Raw genomic sequence first — 14,738 nt, forward strand, 5'->3', positions numbered from 1 at the left:
TGAACATAGTACTAAGCAGGTAGTTTTTCAACTCATTCCTTTCCCCTTCTGCCCTCCCTGTCTGCTTTTGGAGTCCCGAGTGTCTGTTGTTTCATCGTTATGTCCATGTGTACCCATTGTTTAGCTCCCACTTATAAGTGAGAACAAGTGATAGTTGATTTTCTGTTTTTCCATTAATTCACTTAGAATAATGGCTTCCGGCTGCATCCATGTTTGATTACATTCTTAAAAAAAGGATATGATTACACTCTTAAAAAAAGAGAATTTACTAAATATCTAAATATCTTAAAAGCAATGAGCTAAGAATAGGAGAGTTTATTGAGAGAACACTATTGCATTAAACAACTATGATTTTTGAGGATTACAAATTTTAAATTTTAAAAGGGATTTTTGAAACACATTTAAAAAAATTTGCCTTCATATATATATTTATTTATTTCATATTTTTAGTAGTCTGAAAATTGTTACATGCCTTGGGTCTGGGCAGTTTGCAGACGTACTAATTTCTGTGTGTAGACATCCTAGAAAAATAAGAAGGCTCCAAGAGACTGTAACAAATAGTTATACAGTCCTTCTACTTTAACAGATACAGAGCACGCATTTCCTTTGTATAGTTGAGTACTAAGTTGAACAAAGTTGACTTAGGTATAGTTTTTTTCTTACTGCTATATGGTAGTCCCCACTTATTTATGGAAATATGTTCTAATACCCCCAGTGGATGCCTGAAACCACAGATAGTATTGAACCATAAATATATTTATATATTTTCAATCTGATAACCAAAATGGCTACTTAATAACTAATGGGCTGGTAGCATATACAGTGTGGGTGCAAAGGGATGATTCATGTCCCAGATGGAGTAGGATGGTGCAAGATTTTATCACGCTGCTTAGAAAGGCATGCAATTTAAAACTTATGAATTATTGATTTCTGGAATTTTCCATTTAATATTTTTTGGACTCTGTGGGTAACTGAAACCATGGGAAGCAAAACCACAGATAGGGGGTTTGTAATATTGTTGTATTTAATAATTATACTTGCACTTAAAAATGAGAGTCAAAGGGAAAATAGGCGACTTTTAAAATTATGAAGGTTGACCTGTTTGATCCCTTACCTGCAGTGAGATGAGTGATTTGAATTCTTTGAGGAGATACTGAGTATCCTTGGTGCCCAAAGAAGGCACTAAAGTACTGTCTTCTCAGTGCTGTTGTCACTTCTAACCTCTATCAAATAATACGGTGAGAACTTTGGTCCTTGGATGTTTGGTGATCTGTAGCTTGGGGTAGGATTCCCTTTTACCGGGTTTTATTACGTCTCTTATATACAGGAAGAGAGAAGGTGAGAAGGAGCTACCAAATCTGAACAGAAAAGACCTCTGGCAATACAGTTTGTAACACTAAACCCCATGCAGTTCTGGAAATGCTATATTTCATGGTCTTGGAATAGGAGATAAATTTGATGTATGTTATCTAAAACTATATAACATAATTTGGAGTCCACAGGGAGCATGTCTGAAGCAGCTCCATAAGTTGAAAGCTGTTGATGGGGTGGCCTATGTATTTTTAGATTTAAGTGGCATTAAACATTAACTGAAACAGTTTAAAAAAGAAGTCAAGCAGTGGGCAGAACTCCTAGCAGAGAGCTCATGGAGTCCCGCCAGAAGAGGAACCAAGATGAAGATGAAGATACCGAGCCGGAATCTGGACAATTATGTCCGTGAACCCAAGTTGGACTTCCAGAGAGTTCCAAGAAACTATGATCCTACCTTACATCCTTTTGAGGTCCCACGAGAATATGTAAGAGCTTTAAATGCTACCAAAATGGAATGAGTATTTGCAAAACCATTCCTTGCTTTGCTAGATGGTCACCAAGATGGAGTCAGTTACCTTGGCAAAGCGTCCAAAGAACCTGGCTACTGTCCTTTCTGGGGCGTGTGATGGAGAGGTTAGAATTTGGAACCTGACTCATCAGAAATGTATCCGTACAATACAAGCACATGAAGGCTTTGTATAAGGAATATGTACTCGCTTTTGTGGGACTTCTTTTTTCACCATTGGTGATGACAAAACTATGAAACAGTGGAAAAAGAATGGACCAGGCTATGGAGATGAGGAAGAGCCATTACATACAACATTAGGAAAGACAGTGTATACTGGGATTGAGCATCACTGGAAAGAAGCTATTTTTGCCACCTGTGGACAGCAAGTAGACGTTTGGGATGAACAAAGAACTAATCCTATATCTTCAATGACCTGGGGATTTGACAGTGTAAGTAGTGTTAAATTTAACCCAATTGAGACTTGGGAAGTTGTGCGTCTGACAGGAATATAGTACTGTATGATATGAGGCAAGCTGCTCCTTTGAAAAGGTTATCTTAGATATGACAACAAATACAATCTGTTGGAACCCTGTGGAAGCTTTCATTTTTACAGCAGCAAATGAAGATTATAACTTACATACTTTTGATATATGTGCACTGGACACTCCTTTAATGTTCCATATGGATCATATATCTGCAGTGCTTGACGTGGAGTACTCGCCCACTGGGAAAGAGTTTTTGTCTGCTAGTTTCAATAAAGCTATTTGAATCTTTCCTACAGACAAAAGTTGAAGCAGGAAGGTATATCACACAAAGTGAATGCAACATGTTATCTGTGTAAAATGGACTTCTGATAGCAAGTATATTAAGTGTGAATCTGATGAAATGAACATTTGCCTGTGGAAAGCTAATGCTTCTGAAAAATTCGGTATGCTTATATCACGAGAAAAAGCAGCCAAGGATTATAACTAGAAATTGAAGGAGAAATTTCAGCATCATCCTCATATAAAACGTACAGCTTGTCATCGACATCTACCAAAATCTATCTACAGCCAGATTCAGGAACAGTGCGTCATGAAAGAAGCTCGTCAGAGAAAGGACGTTAATCGTATTAAACACAGCAAGCCTGGATATGTGCCAATTGTGTCAGAGAAGAAGAAGCACATAGGGGCAGTTGTAAAATAATTGGTATTCCTAACAATCCTGATGTATAATTATTTGTTACTTTTGATTTGAGAACTCTACAAATAAAAGTGCTGGGACTAGATTAATTGCATACATTTTGGTTATATGTGTAGAGCTTTATTGTTGCTCCTTTTAGCTGCCCTGAAAAATGATCCTTAAAGGTGGCCTAGTTGATAAGACTGTCTAACTGTTTTATCCTTAATCTGCATTCTTCTTTCATTGAAGAATACAGTATTTGCAACTAACTCATTTTTTCCTGTTTTAATTACAGATATACTTACTTTCTCTCTGATCTATTGTTGTAGACACTGCACATTCAAATTGACATTTAAGACCAAACATCGCTTATGTTATCTTTAATATATAACTTTGAATAATGATTACAATGATGTTTCTTCCTGTGATTCCACATAACATTTAGAAGAATGATGTCAACTTTTTATAACTGAATGTATTTCTAGTGCTTTACTTATATTCGGCTTTTTGACTGTTACAAAACAATCAGCCTGCATTTATATAACTTTTATAAATAATATAATTTGGGTCGAGTTAAGATAGTAAAACTTTCTTTCACGTTGAAAAAAAAATCTTTCAAAATATGTTATCCTTTGTGCTTGAAGTCCTGGCTATAAGGATTGAAAAATTAGAACCCTAAATATACTGAGCAAGTTTGACAAATATGTGGAAATTATCTTGCAGCTAATATTGCTGTCCTAAAACACCAATAAATGATGCTTTCTCAGTATTGCCTTTGGACTTACTGATTTCTGAGAGTTATATTTTCCAAACCTTAATCTAGAGCTGTGGAAAGCCATGCAAATGGGAGCTTACTCTGGTATTGGTCTTCCTTCATCTTATTTGAAGCAGCTAGAGGTATATTCCTCAGCACTTAGAAAGCTGTAGCAGCTGGACACTGTGGCACACCTGTAATCCCAACACTTTGGGAGGCCAAGGTGGGCGGATCACCTGAGGTCAGGAGTTCGAGACCAGCCTGGCCAACATGGTGAAACCCCATCTCTACTAAAAATACAAAAATTAGCCAGTCTTGATGGCAAGCTGAGATTGTGCCACTGTACTCCAGTCTGGGCTATAGAGCGAGACTCCATCTCAAGAAAAAAAAAAAAAAAAAAAAAGGAAAAGAAGGAAAGCTACAGGCCAGGCACAGTGGCTCATGCCTGTAATCCCAACACTTTGGGAGGCCAAGGTGGGAGGATCACTTGAGCCCAGGAGTTCAAGACCAGCCTGGGCAACATGGTCGAACCCCATCTCTACAAAATACGAAAAACTTAGCTGGGCATGGTGGCACATGCCTGTAGTCCCACCTGTTTGGAAGGCTGAGGTGGGAGAATTGCTTGAGCCCAGGAGGTGGAGGTTGCATTGAGCTGAGATTGTACCACTGCACTCCAGCCTGGGTGACAGAGCAAGACCCTGTCTCAAAAAAAAAAAAAAAAGTAGCTATAAAACAGTTCTTCCTTGATGACTAAGATTTTGAACTAGGCTTTGCTAGGCTTTGGAGCATTTGAGCCACCAGCCTTTGTCCATCCAAACAAAAGCTGTTTGCCTGTCTTCTGTTGTTTGGAAAATAGTCTGCTGTCTTCTGTAGCATGGGAAATAGTTTCCAAGACTAGATTTATACACACATACATACACTTGCATATATACACACCCATAGCTATAGGTAATGTATATTTAAGGGTTGTTATGTTTTTAGAAAATATATATCTGTTGTATTTGAACTTTTTAGTCTCTTAAGTATTCTGTCATGTAAAGATGCCAGATTGTGATTATCTCAATAGAAAGCTTATAGACATTGGAATTGATCATAAGTCATTTTTTGACAATAGTTTTACCTTTCTTAAGCTTTTCATTGAAATTTGCATTTCTTACCTGTTAACTGGCTACCCAGTAGATCTCCATAAAAGTAGAAGAATCAACTGTATGATCAACCTTTATGTTACTGTACTCATTGGTGTTATGCATAGTTTTATAATGTTTTTAATTTCTCTTCTTTAAATAGACTCTGGAACTTCTTTACAGAATTACTAATGCACAGAATGTAACAGTTATTGTCCAGAAAATGCTTGAATATTTACATCAGAGCAAAGAAGAGTATGTCATCGTCAATTTGGTTGGCAAAATAGCAGAGCTGGCTGAGAAATATCCTTTTATTTGGACCATGAGTCTTAAAATAGTAACACGGTGACTTTAAGATGATTGGTATAGATATGGTCACCTGAAGTTGAGTTCAGAGACCTAGCAATACGTTTTATTCCTGATTTTCAAGCCTCTTGTCAGAAAAAGGGATTTGTGTAGACCTCTTAGGAGATGGCCTTTTTTTTTTTTTTTTTTTTTGCTGGTTTCTTTTATTCATGTTGTCAGTATTTTGAGCAGGAAGATAGAGGAACCTTTATCCTCTTTATTCCTCTTTCAGTCCTGCCTCGTCTCTACTTCTATCTTGATTTCTTTTCTGAGTAAAAGTTCTTGTGTTTTGGGGAAAGCGGAGGGTATGTGGGAGTGGTCAGGATGCTAAAACTTATCCTTTATTGTTTTATGCTGGAAATTGTCACAATTAAGTAGTTGGGAACTCTATTAACATGTTACTCTTCTTCAAGTTTGTTTCTTAAAAGTCAGAAGAACTTTACAGGTCATAAGGATATTCCATTCATTAAAAAACATTACTGTTTAGGCCGGGCGTGGTGGCTTACACCTGTAATCCCAGCACTTTGGGAGGTCGAGGCGGACGGATCACCTGAGGTTGGGAGTTTAAGACCAGCCTGACCGACATGGAGAAACCCCATCTCTACTAAAAATACAAAATTAGCTGGGCGTGGTGGTGCATGCCTGTAATCCCAGCTACTAGGGAGGCTGAGGCAGAAGAATTGCTTGAACCTGGGAGGCGGGGGTTGCAGTGAGCACCATTGCACTCCAGCCTGGGGAAAAAAAAGGGAAACCCCATCTACAAAAAAAAAAAAAAAAAAAAAAGTGAAAAAATGTTACTGTTTAATTATAAAAAAGAGTGAGTGAATACTGTTAATGAAATTATATTGGAAATTGTTTAAGTCTAGTTTTGTCCTAGTCAGTACTATAACTCTGGCCAGTAGAATGATAGAACTTTAGAACTGATGAGGAAGAGATTAGAAAAGAGGCTGAGCACCTGTAATCCCAGCACTTTGGGAGGCGGAGGCAGGAGGATTGCCTGAGCTCAGGAGTTCACGACCAGCCTGGGCAACACAGTGAAACCCTGTCTCTACCAAAATACAAAAAAAATTAGCCGATGTGGTGGTATACACCTGTAGTCCCAGCTACTCAGGAGGCTGAGGCAGGAGAATTGCTTGAACCCAGGAGGCAGAGGTCACAGTGAGCCAAGATCACACTGCTGCACTTCAGCCTGGGCGACAGAGCAAGACTCTGTCTCAAAAAAAGAAAAAAAAAAAAAAAAAAGGGAAAAGAAAAGAACAGATGCTAAACGATTTGTTCAAGTAGACATACCACAGTATTTAGCTTCTTTGAAGTGAATTATATTCTTTTTTGAAGAATATAGTTTTCCATTATTTGCATCTAGTTAGCTGGTTTGTTTCTTTCAGTTATTTCACATTTATTTATTGGATGACTGTTTTGTGCAAGTGTGGTGCTAAAGTGACAAACTCAGTTTATTAAGTTTATTAAATAAGCTTTTACTGAGTACCTATTTTACATAAAACTGGGGTATGGAACAATTTATGGCAGAGGTTAAAGGTAAAAATGCCATACTAGGATGAATTGGAGTTATTATTTTAAAGATTGCTACAGAAGGATAATTTTAATAAGTAGCATTTGGAAGTGTACTTGTTCTTAACACTGTGGACACATATGCTCCTGATAATGCATGGTTTATTCAGACAATGAATGCTGTGTTTTCAGTAGGAGGAGATGTAATGCATCCTGATATTCCCAATAACTTTCTGAGACTACTAGCAGAAGGTTGGTAGACTATTACATTCTGTAAAGTAAACATTTTAAAGTTAAATGTTTTTATTACAGAGTCCTTAGATAAGTTTGTGGAAATTAAAATGGTGTATCAATTTCTTTGTAGGTTTTGATGATGAAACAGAAGATCAGCAATTAAGACTCTATGCAGTTGAGTCTTACCTCACTTTACTAGATATGGAAAATGTGTTCTATCCACAGAGATTTCTTCAAGTTATGAGTTGGGTGAGCAAAGTACATTAAATCATACATTTTTAAAACATTTTTTATACAAACCAAATGTTAACATATTTCCTTCAGAAACCATTCACTTCTACTCAGCTAACTCCTTCAGCTATTAGTTTTTCAAATGGCCACCATCTATCACTTAACTATTTACTTCTCTGTTTTTTCTCTCTGCCATCTCACTTGTCTGGTCTTTTACTTATCTCTTTGTGTTTACAGTGTTTTGTTGTGTTTTTTATGTGCATCCGTGTTTGAATATTTGAATACTCGTTTATCTCTACTATATTAGTTTTTTTAAAAATAAAAAACTATTTTTTAAAAATAATCTGTAAATTATTTTAACCAAATAGAAAGAGGTTCATCTTTAAGAAGCATTTTCTAGGTACCAGGCACAGTGCTGAATACTTCTATTATTAACTTTTTTTTCTTCTTCTTTTTTATTTTATTTTATTTTTTAAGTTCTAGGGTACATGTGCAGGATGTGTAGGTTTGTTACATAGGTAAACGTGTGCCATGGTGGTTTGCTGCATCTATCAACGCATCACCTAGGTATTAAGCCTAGCACACATTAGCTCTTTTTCCTAAAGCTCTCCAGCCCCACTACCCTCCCTGATAGGCCCTGGTCTGTGTTGTTCCCTTCCCTGTGTCCTGTGTTCTCATTGTTCAGCTCCCACTTATAAGTGAGAACATGTGGTGTGGTTTTCTGTTCCTGTGTTAGTTTGCTAAGAATAATGGGTTCCCAGCTTCATCCATGTCTGTGCAAAGGACATGATCTTATTCCTTTTTATGGCTGTATAGTATTCCATGGTGTATATGTACTACATTTTCTTTATCTAGTCTATCATTGATAGGCTATCTGTGCTATATTAGTTTTCTTATGTTGCATAACAATGTTACCGCAAACTTAGTGGCTTAAGACAATACAAATTCATTATCTCATAGTTTCTGTGGGTCAGGAGTCCAGGCATGGCTTAGCTGGATTTTCTGCTTAGGGTCTCACAGAATTGCAGTCAAGGTGTTGGCACCTTGCAATCATCTGAAGCTTGACTGGTAAATAATCCACTTTCGAGCTCATGTGTGTTTGTCAGAATTCATTTTCTTGTGGCTGAGTTTTTGTGACTGAGGATTTCACTTTCATACTGTCAACTGTCAGCTGTCCTTAGCTGCTAGAGCTGCTTTCAGTTTCTTGCCATGTGGCCTACCAACAGGGCCGCCTGCTTCATCAAAGCCAGTAGTGGAGATCATTTTTTTTTCAAGACAAAGGTCACAATTTTATGTAATATAATCACATGTAATTGCATACAGCTCATCACCTTTATGTATTCTTTCTTGTGCACATAGGTGAGTGTTTCTTTAGGGGAGATTTAGAGAAGTGATATGGTATGCACATTTTAATATTTTATAGAATTGCCAAATGTCAGCATGTTAGCTTAAATTTTCCCCAGATTTTTACTTAAATTTTTTCTTTTCTCATCTGCAGAAAAGTTCAAAGACTAAGATATTAAAATATACTTTTTATTTAGCTTTTTCAGTTAAAGAAATTTTTTTTTTTTGAAACAGAGTCTTGTTCTGTCACCAGGCTGGAGTACAGTAGCATGATCTCGGCTCACTGTAACCTCTGCCTCCTGGGTTCAAGCAATTCTCCTATCTCAGCCTCCTGAGTCACTGGGATTACAGGTGCATGCCACCAGTCCTGGCTAATTTTTGTATTTTTAGCAGAGATGGGGTTTTGCCACGTTGGCCAGGCTGGTCTCGAACTCTCCACCTCAGGTGATCCACCCGCCTCAGCTTCCCAAAGTGCTGGGATTACAGGTGTGAGCCACCGCACCTAGCCCAGTTAAATACTTTTAACTACATTTGTTTTACTATATCTGCATCTATAGGTATATCTAGGTCTACCTATATACAGTTTGTTTTGCTGAGCTGTTTAGAATTGAATTGCAGACATTGTGGCACTTCACCCCTAGAACCTCAGCGTGAATCTTCTATGAATGACATAACTATAAAACTGTTATCATACCTAAGAAGTGTAAAGAGGCCGGGTGCGGTGGCTCATACCTATAATCCCAGCACTTTGGGAGGCTGAGGCGGGCAAATCACGAGGTCAGGAGATCGAGACCATTCTGGCCAACATGGTAACACCCCGTCTCTACTAAACATACAAAAAATTAGCCAGGCGTGGTGGAATGCACCTGTAGTCCCAGCTACTCGGGAGGCTGAGGCAGGGGAATCACTTGAACTCAGGAGGTGGAGGTTGCAGCGAACCGAGATTGCGCTACTGCACTCCAGCCTGGGCGACAGAGCAAGACTCCATCTCAAAAAAAAAAAAAAAAAAAATGAGGATCACAAACTGCCTTTACTTATGTCTCTTTAGCCTTTTTAAATTTGTAATGAACCCCACTTTCTTTTGGTTTTTATGACTGATTTTTTTGTTTGTTTTGGATGACTGCTGTTCACTTGTAGAAGGTCCTACATTCTGGATATCTGATTATTTTTGTTCAGGTTAAACATTTTTAGTGAGAATACTGCGTAGGCAATGTTGTGTATTTCCTACTGTATCATATCAGGATATATATAATGTCAGTTTGTTCACTTATTGGTGATTGTAAGTTTATAAGTTTGGGTTAAGATGGTGGCCTGGTGCGGTGGCTCATGCCTGTGATCCCAGCACTTTGGGAGGCGGGAGGATTGCTTGAAGCCAGAGTTTGAGATCAGCTTGGGCAACAAAGTGAGACCCAGTCTCTACCAAATGGAGAAAAAAAAAGAAGGTGACCTCCAGATCTTTGCATTGTAAAGGTATCTTTCCTTTTTGTAATTTATAACTAATTTGTCAGGTGATTCTATCAGGCTATGCAAATATCTTTTCCTCATTTATCTTCAGTGGCTTTAGTGTTGATGATCCTTCCTGAATTGATTATTGGTTTTGTGGCCATTTGTTTTTTTTGTCCATGAATGTGGCATGTCACTCCACTTAATTTAGATTGTCTTTTCTTTCTTTCTACAGTGTACAGGTCAGGTACAGTAGGTCCCCTTATCTGTTGTTTTGCTTTCTGCAGTTTTAGTTACCTGTGGCCAGTCATGGTCTGAAAATATTAAATGGAAAATTCCAGAAATCAACAATTTATAAGTTTTATATTATGTGTTGTCCTGAGTAGCATGATGAAATATTGAGCCATCCCACTTCATCCTGCTCTGCCCCACCTGGGACCTGAATCATTCTTTGTCCAGTGTATCCATGCTGTATACACTGCCTGCCTGTTAGTTACTCAGTAGCTGTCTAGGTTTTCAGATGAACTGTAGCATTATTGCAGTGCTTATATTGTAGTAACCTTTATTTACTTAATCATGGTCCCACTGCACAAGAGTTGTGATGCTGGCAATTTGGATATGCCAAAGAGAAGCTTTAAAAATGGTTCCTTTAAGTGAAAAGGTGAAAGTTCTTGACTTAATGAGAAAAGAAACATATGCTGAGGTTGTAAAATTCTACAGTAAGAAGGGAAATTGTCTCTGTGAAATTGTGAAGAAGGAAAAAAAACTCCTGTTAGTTTTGCTGTCATACCTTACACTACGAAAGTTACGGTCACAGTGCATGGTGAGATCTTAGTTAAGATGGAAAAGGCATTAAATTTGTGAGTGTAAGACATGATCAGAAGCATTTGCCAATTGATGGCAGTTGGGTTCAGTACTATTTTCGGATTCAGGCATCCACAGGGAGTCCTGAAACCAATTCCCTTTAGATGCAGAGGGCCAACTGTATATACAAATACAATAGATTTTGTATTTTGAGCTTGTAATCTACAGTCTTGCTGAACTAACTTCATAGTTCTAGGAGTGTTCTTGTAGATTTCTTGAGACTTTGTTGAGAATTTTATCTAGTGTCGTGAGGGCTATTGGTCTGTAGTTTTCATTTTTGTGGTATTCCAGTTTTGGTATCAAAGTAAATACTAGTTTCATAACATGACTTGGGAATGTGCCCTCCTGTTTTCTGGAGGAATTTGCATAAAGTTGCTGTTAATTTTCCTTTAAAAATTTGGTAGAATTTCCAGTGAAACCATTTGGACTTGTAGATTTTTAGGGGAGTTATTAAATTACAAATTCAATTTTCTTAAAGAAAAATCTCTTGATTGAATTTTCATTCAATAGTTCAGTGTTTTTTTTTTTGGTTTGTTTGTTTTTTGGTTTTTTTTCCCCCTTGGGACTTATCTTTGAGTCATGGATTATTCAGAAAAGTATTGTTTAGTTTCTGAGTGTTTAGAAAATTTTCTGTTATCTTTCTGTTACTGATTTCTAGTTTGATTTCATTGTGATTAGAGAAAATACTATGTATGATTTCAGTTCTTTCATATTTGAGGTTTGTTTTACAGTTCAAGGCACAGTCTATCTTGGTATATGTTCTGTGGTTGCTTGAAAAGTATCTATTTTGCTTTTTCTGTGTGGTGTGTTCTGTAAAGTCTGTTGTGATGGTGTTGTTGAGTTTTTCTATATCCTTGCTGATTCTTGGTCTAGTCCTATTAATTGTTGAGAGAAGGCTATTGACCTTTTCAGTTCTGTGGCCTACACTGACACTGTGAGGGGGTGGCTTGCTGAACAGTGGGGAAAATCCTGACTCCATCAGGTTTCCACTGACACACTCCCATCAGAGAAAGGCAGGGGCACTGCATTTCTCCTCGGTGGAGGTGAAGTGCAGGCTCCCTGCCCAGTCTCTACTGACACTGCAGGGGAGTAGGCCTCTCTACAGCTCAGTGGGGATGAAAGTCCTGACTCCTCACTCAGCCTTCTCAGTTCCCACCCTGCTGGGGAGTTTGGGGTACCTCATGTAGCCTAGTGAGGGTAGCAGTCTTGATTCTCTACTCTGCCTTTGCTGGTATGGGTGGGGCTGCAGATTTTTCTGTGTGGTATTTGGCTGGAGTAGGAGGGTTATTGTCTGAAAGTTTTCTGTCCTCTTGGCTTATTGACTAGAGGGCAGGCTCCTCTTGGGGCTTTTTGTCTGTGCCCATTTGCATTTCCAGGTTTCTGGCTCTCCATATCCAGTCTGGGGTAAATGAAACAACAGATAATCTGCTGTATGTTTTATATATGATATCAAGGGTTTTTAGGTATACTTAGTAGGAAGAATAGGGATAAATACATCTTCTCCATCTTCCCCGAAGCAGACATCCATTACCATTGATTTTTGAACTGGTACTTTTGTTACCTGTTCTTCTGGAGCTACCTTCCATTTTTTCTAAAACCACCTAAAAATAATCATACTGTTTAAGGATTGAACTCATTTAGTCCTATTTATTTTTCCTTTTCTTCTCTTCCTTCTTACTAGCTATACATTTTCCCTTGCCTATCACCCAGCCTCCTTTTCTTGCTGGTACCAATATTATACCAAAGACATGAAATTATTCCATAAACACCATTTAGGAAAGCGTAATAGTCCATTCTCACGCTGCTGTGAAGAAATATCCGAGACTGGGTAATTTGTAAGAAAAGAGGTTTAGTTGACTCACAGTTCCACATGGCTGGGGAGGCCTCAGGAAACTTAAAATCATGGCAGAAGCCTCTTTACAGGGTGGCAGGAGAGAGAATGAGGCTGAGTGAAGGGGGAAGCCCATCATAAAACCATCAGGTCTCGTGAGAACTTACTCTCACAAAAGCAGCAGGGGAAACTGCCCCCATGATTCAGTTATTTTCACCTGGTCCTGCCCTTGACATGTGGGGGATTATTACAATTCAAAGTGAGATTTGGGTGGGAGCACAGAGCCAAACCATATCAGAAAGATTTCTTTTTTTTTTTTTTTTTTTTTTTTGTGACGGAGTCTCGCTCTGTCGCCCAGGCTGGAGTGCAGTGGCCGGATCTCAGCTCACTGCAAGCTCCGCCTCCCGGGTTCACGCCATTCTCCTGCCTCAGCCTCCCGAGTAGCTGGGACCACAGGCGTCCGCCAACTCGCCCGGCTAGTTTTTTGTATTTTTTAGTAGAGATGGAGTTTCACCGTGTTAGCCAGGATGGTCTCGATCTCCTGACCTCGTGATCCGCCCGTCTCGGCCTCCCAAAGTGCTGGGATTACAGGCTTGAGCCACCGCGCCCGGCCTCAGAAATATTTCATACTTCCTGAATTATCAGTTTATTAATGATTCTAAAATAAGAAAACTTGACCCCTTTGTAGGCTTTGAGACAGGTGCTTCACTTACTCATCCTGCAGCTCTCAGCCCCTCGCGGGAGGGTGAGCATGCAGGTGAGTGGGTGCGGGAGGCAGAGGGAGTGCTTTTGGGCTCTGGCAGGAGCAAAACTCTGTGTGCGCCCCATGGCAGCATCTAGTGGGGAGTACCTGCGACTCCTGAAGCCCCAGTGAGCGTGTTACACTGCTCTTTTAGCTCTGCCATCAGCAGACAGCTTAAGTGTTAACAGCTCAGTGGGCCCTTTTGTATCTGCACTCACTCCTGAGCTCTTGTCTGGTGTCCAGGAAAAATGAGGTCACATGAATGAATTGAAGGATAATAAATGCAGGGGATTTTGTTGCCGGTGAAAGTGGCTCTCAGCAGGAAGGGGAGCTGACGGGGGGACTGGGGCGGCGAAGGTAATGTTCTCCAGAAGTCCAGCCATCTCTGGCTGGATTCTTCTTTGAAGTTACGCTGTCAAGCTGTCCATCTGAAGTAAAGCCGCTTCTCTCCGACATCCAGCTGCTTCTTCCTCTATGCTGGCTGAGTCTGGGGTCTTTATAGGCACAGGATGGGGCAGGGCAGGGCAGGGTCATGGGTGGTTTAGGAAAAGGCAATATTTGAATGGGAAAATAGGGATATGGATATAAGTTCTCACTTTGGGCCATGGTTTCGGGCTTTTTGGCTTGTGGGTGGGGCTTCACCAGGGACCACACCCTTTTCTGCCTAGAATTTCTCTGCCTCCTGTCCCTATCAGTTCTTTCACTTACAGAATTGTATGTCGCCTAAGTTAGATGTGTGACACAGATAAGCGTTTCGTTTCTTTTCTTTTTTTTTTTTTTTTGAGATGGAGTCTTGCTGTGTTGCCCAGGCTGCAGTGCAGTGGCGTGATCCGAGCTCATTGCAACTTCTGCCTCCCAGGTTCAAGCGATTCTCCTGTCTCAGCCTTCCGAGTAGCTGAGACTATAGGCGTGTGCCACCACATCGGGCTAATTTTTTTATTTTTACTGGAGACGGGGTTTCACCATGTTGGCCAGGCTGGTTTCGAACTCCTCAGGTGATCCACCCGCCTCGGCCTCCCAGAGTGCTGGGATTACAGGCATGAGCCACCGTGCCTGGCCAATAAGTGTTTCTTAAAGTCTCTTCTGTGAACTGTCTACATCAGAATCAGCTGATGCATATTCAAATGTATATCCTTGGGGACCACAGGCATACTAAATCAGAATATCTGGGGATAAAGCCTAGAAATCTGTATTTTTATGAAACACTTTAAGTGCCTCTTACTATGTAGTAAGAACCATCATTACATGAGAATCATCATTTAAATGCTTACTGGAAAATAATAACAGGATGTGATAGTGCTTATAAAAACCAACAACCAACTCCAGAAGTTCAGAAA

At 39.5% G+C, this 14,738-nt stretch overlaps 1 protein-coding gene and 1 pseudogene across 1 annotated transcript in view; both read left to right on the forward strand.

Annotated features, from left to right (window-relative positions):
* The window catches only part of AP4E1 (adaptor related protein complex 4 subunit epsilon 1), an 88,526-nt gene that overhangs the window by 31,552 nt on the left and 42,236 nt on the right, over positions 1 to 14,738 (forward strand). The window contains exons 11-13 of the mRNA XM_003900931.4: positions 5,022 to 5,161; positions 6,852 to 6,964; positions 7,077 to 7,195. Of these exons, the coding sequence (XP_003900980.2) occupies positions 5,022 to 5,161; positions 6,852 to 6,964; positions 7,077 to 7,195 (372 nt within the window). The remainder of the gene's footprint in view (positions 1 to 5,021; positions 5,162 to 6,851; positions 6,965 to 7,076; positions 7,196 to 14,738) is intronic.
* Positions 1,338 to 3,095, forward strand: LOC100997104 (annotated as a pseudogene).

This window comes from Papio anubis, unplaced genomic scaffold, assembly GCF_008728515.1.
Source record: "Papio anubis isolate 15944 unplaced genomic scaffold, Panubis1.0 scaffold106, whole genome shotgun sequence".
Lineage (NCBI taxonomy): Eukaryota > Metazoa > Chordata > Mammalia > Primates > Cercopithecidae > Papio > Papio anubis.